This window comes from Alosa pseudoharengus, unplaced genomic scaffold (genome assembly GCF_046254945.1).
Source record: "Alosa pseudoharengus isolate Yale_2024_CS ecotype anadromous, Long Island Sound unplaced genomic scaffold, YU_APseudo_1.1 YU_APseudo_1.1_scf_1, whole genome shotgun sequence".
Classification (NCBI taxonomy): domain Eukaryota; kingdom Metazoa; phylum Chordata; class Actinopteri; order Clupeiformes; family Clupeidae; genus Alosa; species Alosa pseudoharengus.
The window spans coordinates 53,258,316-53,273,252 of NW_027468564.1; the positions used below are offsets into that span (position 1 = coordinate 53,258,316).

The 14,937-nt window shown below is 42.7% G+C and overlaps 3 protein-coding genes across 3 annotated transcripts; 2 read left to right on the forward strand and 1 right to left on the reverse strand.

The window, feature by feature from the left end:
* The first annotated feature begins 79 nt into the window (after positions 1-79).
* Positions 80-6,437, forward strand: LOC143133049 (putative ATP-dependent RNA helicase DDX5). Its single transcript, XM_076292851.1, has 13 exons — positions 80-237; positions 1,024-1,189; positions 1,295-1,391; positions 1,501-1,634; positions 1,749-1,814; positions 1,914-2,055; positions 2,157-2,317; positions 2,410-2,582; positions 2,698-2,808; positions 2,927-2,988; positions 3,219-3,278; positions 5,119-5,340; positions 5,571-6,437. Exons 1-13 carry the CDS (start codon positions 197-199, stop codon positions 5,984-5,986), a joined length of 1,851 nt encoding a protein of 616 aa, XP_076148966.1. The 5' UTR covers positions 80-196; the 3' UTR covers positions 5,987-6,437.
* A 702-nt stretch (positions 6,438-7,139) lies between these two features.
* Positions 7,140-9,997, reverse strand: LOC143119475 (septin-4-like). The gene is made up of 9 exons (XM_076281019.1): positions 9,481-9,997; positions 9,262-9,358; positions 9,049-9,135; positions 8,765-8,888; positions 8,381-8,515; positions 8,119-8,236; positions 7,889-7,990; positions 7,627-7,723; positions 7,140-7,291 (listed from the first exon to the last, which is right to left on the reverse strand). The coding sequence occupies exons 1-9, from the start codon at positions 9,592-9,594 to the stop codon at positions 7,140-7,142; spliced, it is 1,026 nt and encodes a 341-aa protein (XP_076137134.1). The 5' UTR covers positions 9,595-9,997.
* An 800-nt stretch (positions 9,998-10,797) lies between these two features.
* On the forward strand, positions 10,798-14,793 carry polg2 (polymerase (DNA directed), gamma 2, accessory subunit). Its single transcript, XM_076292860.1, has 8 exons — positions 10,798-12,153; positions 12,244-12,361; positions 12,618-12,723; positions 12,938-13,123; positions 13,224-13,364; positions 13,790-13,870; positions 14,126-14,220; positions 14,332-14,793. The coding sequence occupies exons 1-8, from the start codon at positions 11,676-11,678 to the stop codon at positions 14,495-14,497; spliced, it is 1,371 nt and encodes a 456-aa protein (XP_076148975.1). The 5' UTR covers positions 10,798-11,675; the 3' UTR covers positions 14,498-14,793.
* The last annotated feature ends 144 nt before the right edge of the window (positions 14,794-14,937 follow it).

Consider the following 14,937-nt stretch of genomic DNA (forward strand, 5'->3'; position numbering starts at 1 on the left):
AAGTAGTGCAATCTCTCGGCGTACTTATACATTGTCTCTCTGTGAGGGTGACGCGACCTTTATATCCAGTTCGTCACATTTTTTTCTACCGGCATATTCCGTAGCCATTTTCTATCTGGTTGGACGACGCGACATAGAATTTGTTTCGGAAATACGTTTGTTATTTTGTTTATCCCTTTTTATTATTTAATTTAAAATGCCTGGATATAATGACAGAGACCGTGGTAGAGATAGGGGGTAAGTTGAGAATGTATTCCTCATGATCATGTAGCGTGATAACTATTTAGTTAGCTTCGTCCCTGGTTTATCACGGAAGACGGCTAATATTAGCTAAGCGCATTTTCATTTCATTTTCGTTAAGGCTAACCTTGATGTTGGATCTTAGTTGGAATCAAACGGCCAATTTAGTTTGTTAGAGTAAATTACCTGTATTTGGTAACGTGAACGTAAGGCTGCTCACATGGTATCTTGCTAGCTAACGTTAGGTGCCTTGAGTTGCAGTTTACTCGAGAGGGAACTGTTTGCCTGCAGGCTAACGTAAGCTAGCCATTGCTAGGTCAACCACTTGCTAGCAGTGCTGTCTGTGTCGTAGATAAGAAGTGATGTGTAATGTGAGTGCTGGGCGAAAAGTGTTACAATTGGCGACAGAGCATTACACATTATTGAATTGGTTTATTTTATAATTGAGCGTAGACTGTCCAATTACACGTTTTAAGGTCACCATGTGGCAAAAATGGAAGGTATTTCAAAATGCCGGCCGCTTCTATCTCCTTTGTTCCTCTACCGGCCAGAAATAAAATGGCAGGAGACTAAAATGTGACGCAGAAATAAATGCGTGTAGCTTCCACCCTCAATCACGTTTTGATAGTTTTCGGAGTAAATGAAGATGTCAGTGTTTCGTGATGTTTGACCACGAGATCAATGTATTGTACCTGCAAGAAGGGTGACTAGTAGACAGGCTCACACGTGGTAGGTATATGTGTTTACCCAATGTTCTGTCTAATATTGTCCGTTTCCCCCCAGTTATGGTGGCGCTCCCCGGTTCGGTGGCAGTCGAAATGGACCGCCTCAGGGCAAATTCGGCAATCCCGGCGAGAGGCTGCGTAAAAAGCACTGGAACCTTGACGAACTCCCAAAGTTCGAGAAGAACTTCTACAAGGAACATCCTGAAGTCACAAGGAAATCAGTGGTAAGCTTCCATATTGTACAATGTTAGTCTTTGGGTCTTAAGTGCAAGTTACTAGCAGACTTTAATCATGACTTGTGGTTTAATGTTTTCCTTTTGTTATTACAGCAAGAGGTTGAGATGTACAGGAGGACAAAAGAGGTGACGGTTAAGGGCAGGGAATGTCCCAAACCAATCATGAAGTTCCATGAAGCCAGTTTCCCCAGTAAGTGCTTATCAGCATTATATCTCTTGCTGTTATGTCATCTATTCCCTCCACTTTGACCCCACACATGGTGACTGATGTTGACTGCATTTTTGTTGTCTTCCCTCAGACTATGTCATGGATGTGATTGGCAAACAAACCTGGACAGACCCGACCCCCATTCAGGCTCAAGGTTGGCCCCTGGCCCTCAGCGGAAAAGACATGGTTGGCATCGCCCAGACAGGCTCCGGAAAAACACTGGCTGTAAGTTTTTATGAGGGCAGTAATGCTGGGCTCCCATCCAGTCGTTTAGCTGTGTCTGTGTAAACGCAATCTAGAATCTTACAATCTCTAATTTGTTATTCTGTCTGTTGATAGTACCTGCTGCCAGCCATTGTCCACATCAATCACCAGCCATTCCTTGAACATGGCGATGGCCCAATTGTAAGTACACCCATGTGTTGCACCTTTCGTTCTCACTTTGTCGTCATGATGTGCTTGTCTGTGGTGAGGTATTTGGCTGATCTGTTGCTTCTCCTCCAGTGCCTGGTTCTGGCGCCGACGCGTGAGCTGGCCCAGCAGGTTCAACAGGTGGCTGCAGAGTACGGCCGAGCCTCGCGGCTGAAGACGACCTGTATCTACGGCGGCGCTCCCAAGGGACCACAGATCCGCGACCTGGAAAGAGGTGAGGTGGCATTCTGATTCTGTCAAACTAACGAAATGCATGACTGGCTGAATGAAGCGTTTGCAAGGCACATACTTACATTGCTGCCACCCACTTTTTAGGTGTGGAGATTTGCATTGCCACGCCAGGGCGTCTCATTGACTTCCTGGAGGTCGGAAAGACCAACCTGCGGCGCTGCACTTACTTGGTGCTGGACGAGGCTGACCGTATGCTGGACATGGGCTTCGAGCCCCAGATCCGCAAGATTGTGGACCAAATCCGAGTAAGTTATTACACATGAAGGCCCTTCTACACCATGCAAGAACCTCAACATGGCAGGAGCAAACCCTTGACTCTATTGTGTTCTCTTCTCAGCCCGACAGACAGACTCTGATGTGGAGCGCCACCTGGCCCAAAGAGGTGCGTCAGCTGGCAGAGGACTTCCTGAAGGAGTACGTACAGATCAACGTGGGCGCCCTGCAGCTGAGCGCCAACCACAACATCCTGCAGATTGTTGACGTGTGCAACGACGGCGAGAAGGATGACAAGTGAGTCTATGGTCGTTTGCCCGCATTGGGAGCCGTTGGATCCAAAGCATATGCTTCGCTTTTGTTTGTTATGCGGATCCCAGAGGGATAACAGTGGAGTTTTTCTTCTCCACAGACTCCTGAGGCTGCTGGAGGAGATTATGAGCGAGAAAGAGAACAAGACCATCATCTTTGTGGAGACCAAGAGGCGTTGTGACGAGCTGACCAGGAGAATGAGGCGAGATGGGTAAGAAATGCTGCCAGACTGTAGTGCACACAGCGGAACACCTTCAAAATGCACTGTTGGAATTTGCTTGGCGTGGAATGTACTGGAATCTAAGGGTTTTGCATGTCTTGTTCTGCAGTTGGCCAGCAATGGGCATTCATGGAGACAAGAGCCAGCAGGAGCGAGACTGGGTGCTTAATGGTAAGCCCCTACACACACACACACACACACACACACAGAAATGTCATTCTGCTGTGCATGACTGCTGAGCTGTTCCAAATCAAACTTCAGAACCACAAAACAAAAACACAACTTGGCTTTATTGCTGTTGCCATTTTTAATTGCTGTGCATCTATGGAAGAGATTGTGATGTTTGTTAACATCATGTCATATTTCGTAATGTAATTTGTTTTTTTTTGCTTGTTTGTTAGAGTTCAAATATGGCAAGGCATGCATCCTCATCGCCACAGACGTCGCCTCCCGCGGTCTCGGTCAGTATGTCTGTAGATGAACTGTTTGTCTCTTTCCACACTTTGTGTCGTCCTCTTCACAAAAGATGAGAAATCCCCAACGTCAGACAAAAAAAAAAGCAACAAAATGTTTTCACTTTAAAGAAAGTGTTATTGCTTTCTTTAACTTCTCTATGCATTTTCTGAGTTTTTCTCACCTAAAGGTGCAGTCTTTGTGGCAGGGCCTAGGCATGACAAGTCCCAGGTCTGCAGAGGGGGAAGGAGGACTATTGGAAGTGAAGCGACTGGCTGCCACCCAGTCGCTTAGAGAGGTGAAAAAGTCCCGAGCTCAAGCTCCTGTGTGCCAGTAATCTTCCAAAGGCATTGTGGCTAAAGCCTTGTTCTGATACAACTACTTGATATAACCTGTTCTCTTTCCATGGGTCTCTTATTATATATACATACACTTATATTTATATTTTTTTGGTTGCGTTTTAAATGCAGTTCATCCAGCCCTTGTTCCAAGTCAAAGTTCAAAATCAAAGCAAACACAACTAAGCTTTATTGCTGTTATTTTTGGTTGCCTTGCATGCATTTTGTCAAGCACTGTATGGCAAGTGGTTGTTTTGTAGATTTGGTAGTGATTGACTGACAGCGTTCGCGGAGCTTTGTCAGAGCATGGGTGTGGCAAACATGTGGGGCTTTACGTTTTCTTTCTTTTTATTTATTTATTTTTTTTACATTTTTTGTTTCTTACAAAAAGTGCTGGTGTTCTTGGAAAATGGAGAGAGCAGTTAACACCTTTGGTATTAATTTCATCTCATTTCACAAATTGGTGACAAACTGGCACATGTGTTAAGGGGCTGCGGAAACCTCTAGAACAAAGGAGCGAGTGTTTGTAAAATGAGAAAGCAAAGCTCAATCAGTGACAAAGAAAAAAAAAATTCCAAGCCGAAGTTCCTCCCTCACCTGTGTTTTTTTGTAAAAAGTCATGTCGAGACCTGCCAGCGAGAGACATTTTCTCAAGTGAACACTTGGCTTCTGGAAAATCTTGCCTAGACGAGACTGCTGAGCCGGGGGGCCCATATAAACTGTTCAAAGCCGAAAGGGGTGGCTAAGATCTGTACGCGTCAAGTTTTTTTTTTTTTGCTTTGCAAAAATTTTTTGTTTTTGTTTCTCCGGAATCGACTGTTTTTGAGGTCCCCCCGCCCCTCTAAAGTTAGTAGTGCTGGTCTGTTGTGTCTGGGCAAGACATGCAGTGTGGCCTTTATTAGCATGCTTCTGATGAGTGTGCTGAAGAGCGCAAAGCAAAGGGCCTTCAGACCCCAAAACCCACTGAAGCGTCCTCATATCGGCACATGAGGAGGCACCAGTGCGCATAGTGGCCCTACTGCGTAGAAGCACCTGGATGTCACTTGACAATTTGTGGGGAAAGTTGGCTGCATTGGGAAAGGACTAGTGAATGCATACTCCTTAAAAATGGTAAGGCTTCGAACCCAGTTTATTTGTAACCTTGTATTTGAGTTTTAATTTTTAAGTAAGCTTTAAAAAGGCAGTGTAAAAAGCGTTTAGTGTCGTACTTTTTATTTTTTTCCCGTAAACAAAATGGAGTGTGCATTGTTCCTCTCTTCCCACAGTAGTATTCCCTTGGAGTAGTAACTTTTTAAATGTCTGTTTTAATTGTCCTCTTTCTCAGTGTTCATAATCCACCCCCCACCCCAAGCCCCTTCTTTTCAGGTCTGCCTTTTGTAGCGTCCAGTCTTGTCCCCCTTCTTGAGTGTTTCCTAGTCTTTGCTAACTTGTGTTTTTGGTCTGACTGTTGTGGTGTGCAAAATCCTGTGCATTCCGCTGCATTCTTTTGCCACACTGCAACACTTTCCAGATGTGGAGGATGTGAAATTTGTCATCAATTATGACTACCCTAACTCATCCGAGGACTACATTCACCGCATCGGCAGAACGGCCCGCAGTCAAAAGACGGGCACGGCCTACACGTTCTTTACGCCCAACAATATGAGGCAGGCCAACGACCTGATCTCTGTCCTCCGCGAGGCCAACCAGGCCATCAACCCCAAGCTGCTCCAGATGGCGGAAGACAGAGGAGGTGGGTGCTGGGAACGCATGATGTCCATGTGGAAGCCCATTAATAGTAGTGTCATGAAAAGTGCTATATATCAATTAAATGTTATTAGTATTATTTTTAGAAATAATATTAACAGTACAAATTCTTATTGATAAAGCATGAAGTCTTCATTGTGGTACCTTCAACTTAGACCAGTTTTGTCGGCGTTAATTCTAAGTTGCCTTCGTTCTGTTTTGTTTTTATCCCTGCAGGTCGCTCTCGAGGGGGCAGAGGTGGCTATAAGGACGACCGCCGTGATAGGTATTCTGGGGGGAGAAGGGATTTTGGTAACTTTAGGGATAGGGATAACGATAGGGGCTATGGTAGTGGACCAAAGACACAGAATGGTGGCTATGGCGGGGCCAACAGCTATGACAAGGGCGGCAGCAACACCGGTAACTACAGCAACGGTTACAACAATGGACAGGCCAACAGTTACGGCGGCGCCGGTAATCCGGTCGCCGCCTTTCAGAACCAGAACTTCCAGGCCCAGCCGTTTGGCGGCAACCAGGCGGCAGGCCAGAATGGCATGAGTCACCCGCCGTTCCCCTTCACCCCACAGGCGCCCCCTCAACAGCCCCCACAGCCCATGGTGCCCTACCCCATGCCCCCCACGTTCCCTCAGTAAAATCACATACACATACACACACACACACACACACTCACACACATTGATACACTCTCTCTCTCTCCCACACACACACACACACACACACACACACACACTCGTATACACCTAAACTTGAGCGCACAAGCCCTTGAAGTCGTTTTATGTTTAAGGAAGAAAAATCTTATTACTATACTTTGTACTCTTTGTTTTATTTGCCTCCAGCAGGGTTGAAGTTGTTTTTTTTTTTTTTTCAGCAGTCTAAAAGTATCTAAAAGTCCAAGTGATCTCTCGTGCAGCTAACCAGTTGCACTTTCTTTACCATTTTTATTTGTTACATTCCTCGATAATTTATTTTTACTAGATAATGCACATTTTCATGATTTAGTGTATGTTTAAAGTGGTATGTTTAAAACTTGATCGGAAGGCCAGGCTTGGACCTTGAAGTAAAAATAAAAGGAAAATAATCTCTTTCCTGTCTTTATTCTTGTTTATGAAGGGAAAATATAGGGGACTCGCTGTGGTGAGTTCTCTGAATAATACAGGTTATGTTAAGGATCATCTTAGTGTAATGACCACTTCTTTCCACAAGGTGGTGTAATGTTATCCCGGGCTCTGGTCAACTAAACTGTTGATCAGATAACCTCAAAGAATTTAAATATTTTGTAATACATTATAATATATACTGCCTAAAAAATTAAGGGAACACTTAGTTTTCCACAATTGTTAAAACACATTTTTTTAACCTTCCACCCTTTTCTCAATTCTGAAACTACATTCACAGAATGTCTGATAGTTCTTGCAAAAAAAAAAAAAAACTCAAAAGTTTTACTTCTGCTCAGAACCAAACAGTGTCAGAGTACCGATCCAGTGTATGATTGAAGTGTCCCTTAATTTTTTTTGAGCAGTATATTTTAGAGGTTAAACCATTTGAATTTCCCCTTGGGGATCAATAAAGTACCTATCTATCCTATCTGCAATTGCAAATACTGTAAATTGTGAGAAATGACTCCTTTGACAGAATGCTGCTTATTTGCACACTGGAATTTATTGCACTGGTGTATTTCTGTCCAGACCGTTCTATTCCTAAATGAAACAAAAATGTGAAGCCACAAACGGCTCAAACACCTGGATTAAGGTATTCTGTGGAGATGTGTGGCTCTCTGCCTGCTTACTAGAATGGCATGCTGGGTTTGCGCATCGGCATGTGACTGATGCGGTACTGTTCATACAGGTTCTCGTGGGTCTTCTCCTTCAGGTCCTGCATATGAGTGCGCACTAGCATAGTTCTCAAGTGGACCAGGTCACTGTGGGCGGGGTTCTCAACTTGTACAACACAAAAAAAAACGAAAAGAGGAAGATGATTCACTACATGTTAGTAATTCATTAAATAGAACTAATTTAAGGAGGTATAATTGTTGATACAGAGTAAACTTAATGTACTGCTGTAATAGAGTAAATAATAGTAATAGAATATCTCAAGTAACCATAAGTGCATTATGTGGAGAAGGACAATATTAATGAAAAATCAGTCATTTCAGCAAGTGCTGCAACTAAATCAATCCTATCTAATGGCATAGATATTATTAATAATCATTAATTTAAAATGCATCATAAAGGCTCTGAAGAATCTACTGCAGTGTGAAAATGAGGATGAGTACCTTCCACCATTCCCCATGGGTAAGCCCGGACTCGCACAATTCTCCCGTGGGTTCTCAGCGCCAGATTGCTCCCAACCACAGCAAAAGGGATGCTATTCTGTACACACAATACCAAACCATAGGTTAACACATACTCCGAGTATATATGCTGCTTTGATGTTAAAACAAGCATCAGCAATTGCAATTTACTTTATGCTGCAGTGAGGTAAACTGCATTTCCTTCCTAACGAGACTACTGGATTCTGTCTATGATGGTATATACCTTCATCTCATAATCCTGCCTGGTCCATTCTAAGTCATCATCAGAGTCACAATCTGCAAACTGGAAGATCTTGATCTTATGAAGCTTGATCTCGCTCCATATCTGCAATCAAGAGTCATTATTTAGCATTTGTTTATTAGTAATATGTTTATAATTGTGGTGAAAGATGTGTTTAATTGATAGTGTTTGAGTTCCATTGAAATCACACAATGCACTAAACTTTAATGTACCGTTTCTTTCTTATGTAGCAGTTCTGCCTGGGTGAGGCAGTCGGCTTTGGCAATAACAGGAACAATGTTCACCTTCCCCTGCAGGCCCTTCATGAATGCCACATCTATGGGCCTCAGACTGAAATAAAAAACATTAGGAACTGTCTATCAAGCTTAAGTACAACACAATCCCTCTCTAAAGCATGACCTGTGCTTGAAAATACAGTTGACTTGGCAACATAATTCTGTTCTTAACACAAGGGGAAACACAGTGCTCTCCTACCCGTGGCCATAGGGGGAGATGAAGTAGAGACAGCAGTGGACGCGGTTGTCTTTGATGTGGATGCGTTGCATGCCCATCTCATCAATACGGTACTTTTCAAACTGCTCATCGAGGTAGTCCAGTATAGGTTCATAGCTAGAAAGGAATCACAGGCTTATGCTTCAACAGAACTGCTGATGTCAAAGAAGACCTTAACATAAAACTTGATTTAGAGACATCAGCCCTGTATTTTAAAGCCTGTTGAAAGGAATTTGTTTTGTTTTTTTGCTCAATGATGTAAAAACACATCTAGGGCACTCTTCTAACGCCAGTCATATTCCTGACAGAAATGTGCAAAAACTGCTTGTCTCGTCATGGCTTTAACACCGTTAACACCTCCAGCACCTCTTTGTGTTGTCCAAAGCATCCCCAAATCCTGGTGTGTCCACAACGGTCAGCTTCAGCCTGACTCCCTTCTCCTGAATGTCTAATGTCTTCTTGTTTATAGCAACTGTTCTTTTTAACATCTCTACAAAGGGATAGACCAAAGACAATCTAGTGCTTTCATATTATATATCAAAGCAAGCCTTTAATTAGACACCCTGACTCCACCTAATGATTACACTTTACAAGGGGTGTTTGATCAATGCCCTTAGATGAATTAGACTTGGACAGTCCAGCAGGTGTACCTGAGGTGCTGGGTATTGTCCTGTCATTGTAAAGATCTGTGAGAAACAGGCTGTTGATCAGGGTGGACTTCCCCAGGCCAGATTCCCCTGAGTGACCAGAGAAGAGCAAGAGAGTGAGACTGTGTTCTCCAGCCACTTCACAGTGTACAGTAGAACGGAACGGGGCCCCACATAGCCAGGTTTCATCCATAACACAACGTGCCATTTCCCTACCTGCCACCATCAGAGTGAACTCAAAGCCCTTTTTCACATTCTTCCTGTGAATTTGGTGAGGCAAAGAGGCGAAGCCCACAAAAGACTTTCCTAGCTCCTGTGTGCAATACGAGGAAAGGAGTTAGACTGCAACACACTTCAAGTTACTACAGCAAATGTTATTGGAAAACCACATGAGGACTTAGGACTTGACCACCCTGATAGACTTAGGTTTCTGACCTCCATGGACAGATATGGGTCGTATGCTCCCCATGGGCTCTTTGGCCTGACCGGGGTTGGCGAGCTACAAGTTCCGTTGTCTGAGGACTCCACTGAGGCAAGTCTGCTGTCCATGTATCTGAGTGGACCTTGGCCATCAGACACAGGCTCTTTGAGAGAAGCCTCAGCCTGTGACTCATATTCATCATCATCATCTTCAGTGGTGAGGCAGTACTTTGTAATATCAGGGGATAAAAGTGCAGGTCAGTTACATCACATTGTTTCAATGTTTTTACACAATAAGAAAGCTTGTTTTTGTACCGGTATAGTCATTCATTCAGTCATTATCATGTTTCTTACCTCACAGTCTGAAGATGATGTAAATGACCGTCAGTGGGTGACAAAATAATAGAGAAAGATTAAGACATAAACAATTTGGTGTTGTTCCAGAGACAACAAAACCAACAGTGATAACAGTTATCCCAATAAATAGCCTCTTCTCTGTGGTAAGGTCAGGGAAATGTTACAGCTGTCTTGAGGCCAGTAATGAGAGACTGAGGAAAAGCTTTTATCCACAGGTCTATTACACATACTGAATTGAGAACTTGACAACGCATTCTCTTAACATCTGATCATATTGTATACGCACATTTATTGACATTCTGTAAACATATCTTTGCATTATTGCACAGTCATAGGAGGGACTCTGTAGACTAACCATGTTAGCATGTACAAATTGTGACAAATACAATTTGATTTGAGATGATCTAAGTTTAGGGCATTTCCTCACCTTGAAGATCAAACTCATCCGTCTGAGTGCCTAAAGAAAATCAATGATGGGGAGAAAAATAGTTATCTAAAGCCAATTCCTGTAGATTTGCTGTCCAATGACTATCATAACTGCAGAGTGTTGTTTCATGTAGTCTACTGCTTCATACTTCTTTATTGACATAGCATGACTGCTTTACACATCTCAGTATTGCCAATCTTTGATTTGTCTAGTCTGCAATTCCAGACAACCTAATTTAAAAAGAAAAATACTATCCTATGACAAAAGTACTCACAGCTGTCCATTTGTCCGAATTGTTAGTGGGGGAAATCACAAGCTGCTGTCAGACGAGCTTGAGTCCTCTTGCCTGCCACACAAAGCCATCACAGCATCTCACGTGTAGTAAAACAACAAAGCTATGTGACGTCACAATCATACAAGCAGATGAATGATAGCCATGCATAGGCCTTTTACGCAAAAAAACTTTTGGTTTTCTCTCGCAATGTTTTTAATAAGACGCTTTTCGGTCCTGAAGTTGCTTTTTCTTGGAGAATGTGTTATTTATGTCCTACCTTTTTTACACTGTAACATCTATGCTCTCGATAAACTATCTACTTGATGAATCATGTCCATTATTTCCAAAATTAAGTCTACAAAAGTTTGACGTGAGCATCAAGATAATTAGGCTACGACAAAACACAAACAAACAAATCTGAAAATGTCAGCTTTAAATATAAAACGTTTTCACAGTATCTCGGTTAATTACAGATGACAGATCCCCTGACAGATTACTGGTCTGCCGGTACTTTATCGCAAGAGGAACTGTTGGTGGTGACTGATTTTATTCACCACACTGCTTTTAGTGGTTGGACTACCAGCGTTCCTCGTGATCTTGTGATCAGAGCCCGTCTACGGACATTCTCTGTCGTGATATTAGAAAATGCATGTACAGCAATATTCGCAAGTCTTTCTTCCACCAGTGCTGTAGTCTAGTGGAGATAGCAGGATGAACAAACAATGGTCATTGCTTTTATATGACGTGAAATATTCATAGACAGTAAAAGAAATATTCTGTCTGAAGTGAAGTCGGAGACATCTCCACCCGGAACTGCAAACTACACCCGGAAAGTGTTTGCGAAAACATAACCGTCCGCTCCCCATGGCCAGCATGGCCAGAGCCATGGCTCTTACACGTGTGGTCTGTAAATATCGATTCTGATGTTGCATTATATCGGTTTTGCTGACAGACCACTGGAGAATTGGCCAAGAATACACACTAATTAATTTCCCAACAGCAGATGACTGGACAGCGCCGAGCAACATCACCATGTAACGTTAACTTTAGGAGCGCCAAAACGCGCGAGTGTAATAAATGCAGGATAGGTTTGACACTGCTGTTCTAATTCTACAGTAACATTGTTTCTCTTAAGAATATACCAATGCCAACATGAAGATGTTTACTTATTGTGTAAGGAGACGTGTATTACAAATATGTCTCCAAAGTAGCAATTACTGTAGCCGATGTGCGCTACAGCTGAGCAGAGCGCATTCTACCCAAGAGTCCGAATCTGACCTCACCACCACTCTCTTGAAGCTCTGTGCAGATCGCGCTTTCATAGCACCTGGCGAGGTTCATACTCGGGCTCTCAGACATGGAAACTCCTGCAGTTATGGACCTCTGGGGAAGGACCTAAAAAGGAACATTTTAGATCAGTGGTGGAACTCTATCACTAGATCAAAAGCGCAGGTGTTTGGGATTGACACATTGCAACATGTCCCCAATGACGCGGGGAGTTTGAAGCTGGTGGATGCCAGTGCTTTTGGACAAATCATTAACAACAAGGACTTGACCAAAAGCCAAGTAGTTGATAGGCTGCAGCAGCTGCTTCATCATAGTTCATCAGTCCGTACAAACCTGCTCCAAGGTGATCATGAGTGGATAACATTGGTCTGCAATGTCTATGTTTGGGGTTTTAGACTTGATGTGGTGATGCTTGTGGTCTGTGTTGCTTAAGGTGCTCTGGAGCAGTGTCTGCCTTCTCTGGAGCTGGTTAAAAGGAAGCTACCCTTTGGCCTCGCTGAAACTGGCGTCTGCCACCAACTCTTGGATCAAAACAAAGCTGCCATTGGTTGGTGAGGAGGACACAAGATTTCACATACAGATTTGTCTTCTGCTTTTGAGTTCTTCTTCATCTTCATTGACGTATAACCATATTTTGGATCAAGTTTAAGGTTATTCTCAAAATGGTTTTACACAATATTTAAACTTTAAAGACCTTTTAACAGTGCAATCATGTCTGTCTTGCATTCAATTGTCATCATACGTCTCTGAATGACTAGTTGTGTTGCAATTATAGTGTAGTCTAAACAGGACCCTGTTTTTTGCTAGCTCATCTGAGCGGACTGAAGCCTCCCTGGTGTGGTTCTGTTCCCCACGCACCGCTTCACAGTGGCTGGATCACTGGACACGGCAGCGGCTAAAGTGGTGGCGAAAGGTGAGGGCAAACTTTGGCAGAAGTTGCCTCCCCCTGTTTTTGCTTTCACATTATAGGAATATGTCTTTAGTGTCACTAGTACACAGAAGTGAAATTATTAGATTTTTTTTGTATATCATTTGTTACACATTTTAGATTTCTTTTTGTTTTCATTTTAGTTTAGACAGTGTCATTTACTCCATGACTTAAGTTGCTAATAGTAAATGTGCCTCAGTTTGCCTTGAGTCCATCCGACTTCAGCTCCACTGATGTTGTGGAAGCAGAACTGCAGTGTGGAGCGTCCCGCGGCGTCCAAGTGACGTACAGGTTCCCCTGGGGATCGGAGCCCCTGGAAACCCTGTGGAACCTGGGGGAGTCTGAGCTGCTGAAGACACACGGGAATGCGAGAGCCAAGCTGCAGGTGTGTCCGTAACCATTAGCAACAAGATGGTTGAGACCAATGACTGTGAAAAAATGGGGGGGGGGGAAACTTATTCAATGTCTCGTGTTTCCTCCTGCAGTGCAAAGACGGACGGAAGTTAGTTGTGCCACATGTCGTAGCTGTGAATGGAAACATGGACCGAGGTGTACTAGCGTACCTCTTCAACTCTCTACAGTTAGAAAAGAAAGGGAGCGGCAAGCAGAGGATTCACCAAAGAAAGGTTTACTTAGTGCACTTACTGTACTTCTACTGTACGTGTTATTAACATACTGTATTTATTTACTTAGTGCACTTACTGTACTTCTACTGTACGTGTTATTAACATACTGTATTTATTAACTTAGTGCACTTACTGTACTTCTACTGTATGTGTTATTAACATACTGTATTTATTAACTTAGTGCACTTACTGTACTTCTACTGTATGTGTTATTAACATACTGTATTTATTTACTTAGTGCACTTACTGTACTTCTACTGTATGTGTTATTAACATACTGTATTTATTAACTTTTGTTGAGTCTTGTCAATCTCATTTTTTAATAGATGCCAGATCCCTATATTTCTTTCTCTACCATGCTTACCAAAAAAACATGACTAAAAAAGAAAACAGCTTTCTAAAGTCTGCCTGGGCTTGATCAACAGGTGCTGAAGCTCCATCCCACTCTGGCTCCAGTTAAAGTAGCACTAGACATGGGAAAAGGGGCTACTATGGAACTGAGACAGGTACAGAGGCATCTTACTACACCTTGCAGATGCTTTTTTCTTTCACAGTGATGACCGGCTCCACTGCTTGGGGTCCACTGCCTCCAGGCAATATTTTAGTGAAACACATTGCAGTAAAAATGTTGCTCAACCTACAGATTTACTTTAATTTACTCCCTTTCACAGTTACTATTTGCCTTTGTTGGAAATTACTATCAAAGTTAAGTAATAATCAAAAATGTTATATCAGAATTTGTGCTTTGTATTTTTTCATAGGTTTGTGAGGGTTTGCTCACAGAATTCCTTGAAGCAGACATCTCCGTGTGGCCAGGGTACCTCGAGCCTCAAACATTGGATCAGTTGCACACCAAGTAACTCGTTTTAGCTTTTGTATCGTTGTTTACTGGTTACAGCCCTGTTCTATTTTACCCCGTCACCCTTCTGGATGGCTCCTTTTGACGGCATTTGATGGGTGTCTGCAGGTATGATGAGATGGGCGTGCTCTTCACAGTGATGATCAGTGAGAACACGCTGGAGAATGGCCTGCTACTGGTGCGCAACCGAGACAGCACCATCAGGGAGACCATGCACATCTCTGAAGTCAAGACATACCTCCAGAAATACATCAATGCAGCTGATAACATCTGAGTCGAGGGCAACGGATACCTGTCTTTTCACTGTGCAAATAGTGTGAGGTTAAAGAAGGCAGGAAATCTTGAAGTTAATGTTATAAGTCTGTTTAGGCTCCATGCAAACTTACTCTGTTTGATTGTTGTCATATTGTCATAGAAAATATATTCTACCTCAAAATAACAGTATTGAATGGAATGAGGTAGTGTGACACATATTTGAGAAGACAAAAGTGTTGATCCATTCTGATGTATATTACAGTAATGTATATTTTGCATCCAGTGCATAGTAAAAATCAAGTTTTCACATCATGAGTTTGTGTCATGCAGTGTTATACTTGCACATTCTGTGTTTTTGCATAATATGCAACACAAATAATGAAAAGAAGCTGAATATGAATGAATGGAATAAAGATAATTCTCTAGATATTTTTTGTCCTGAAATAGAATAACTTTCGC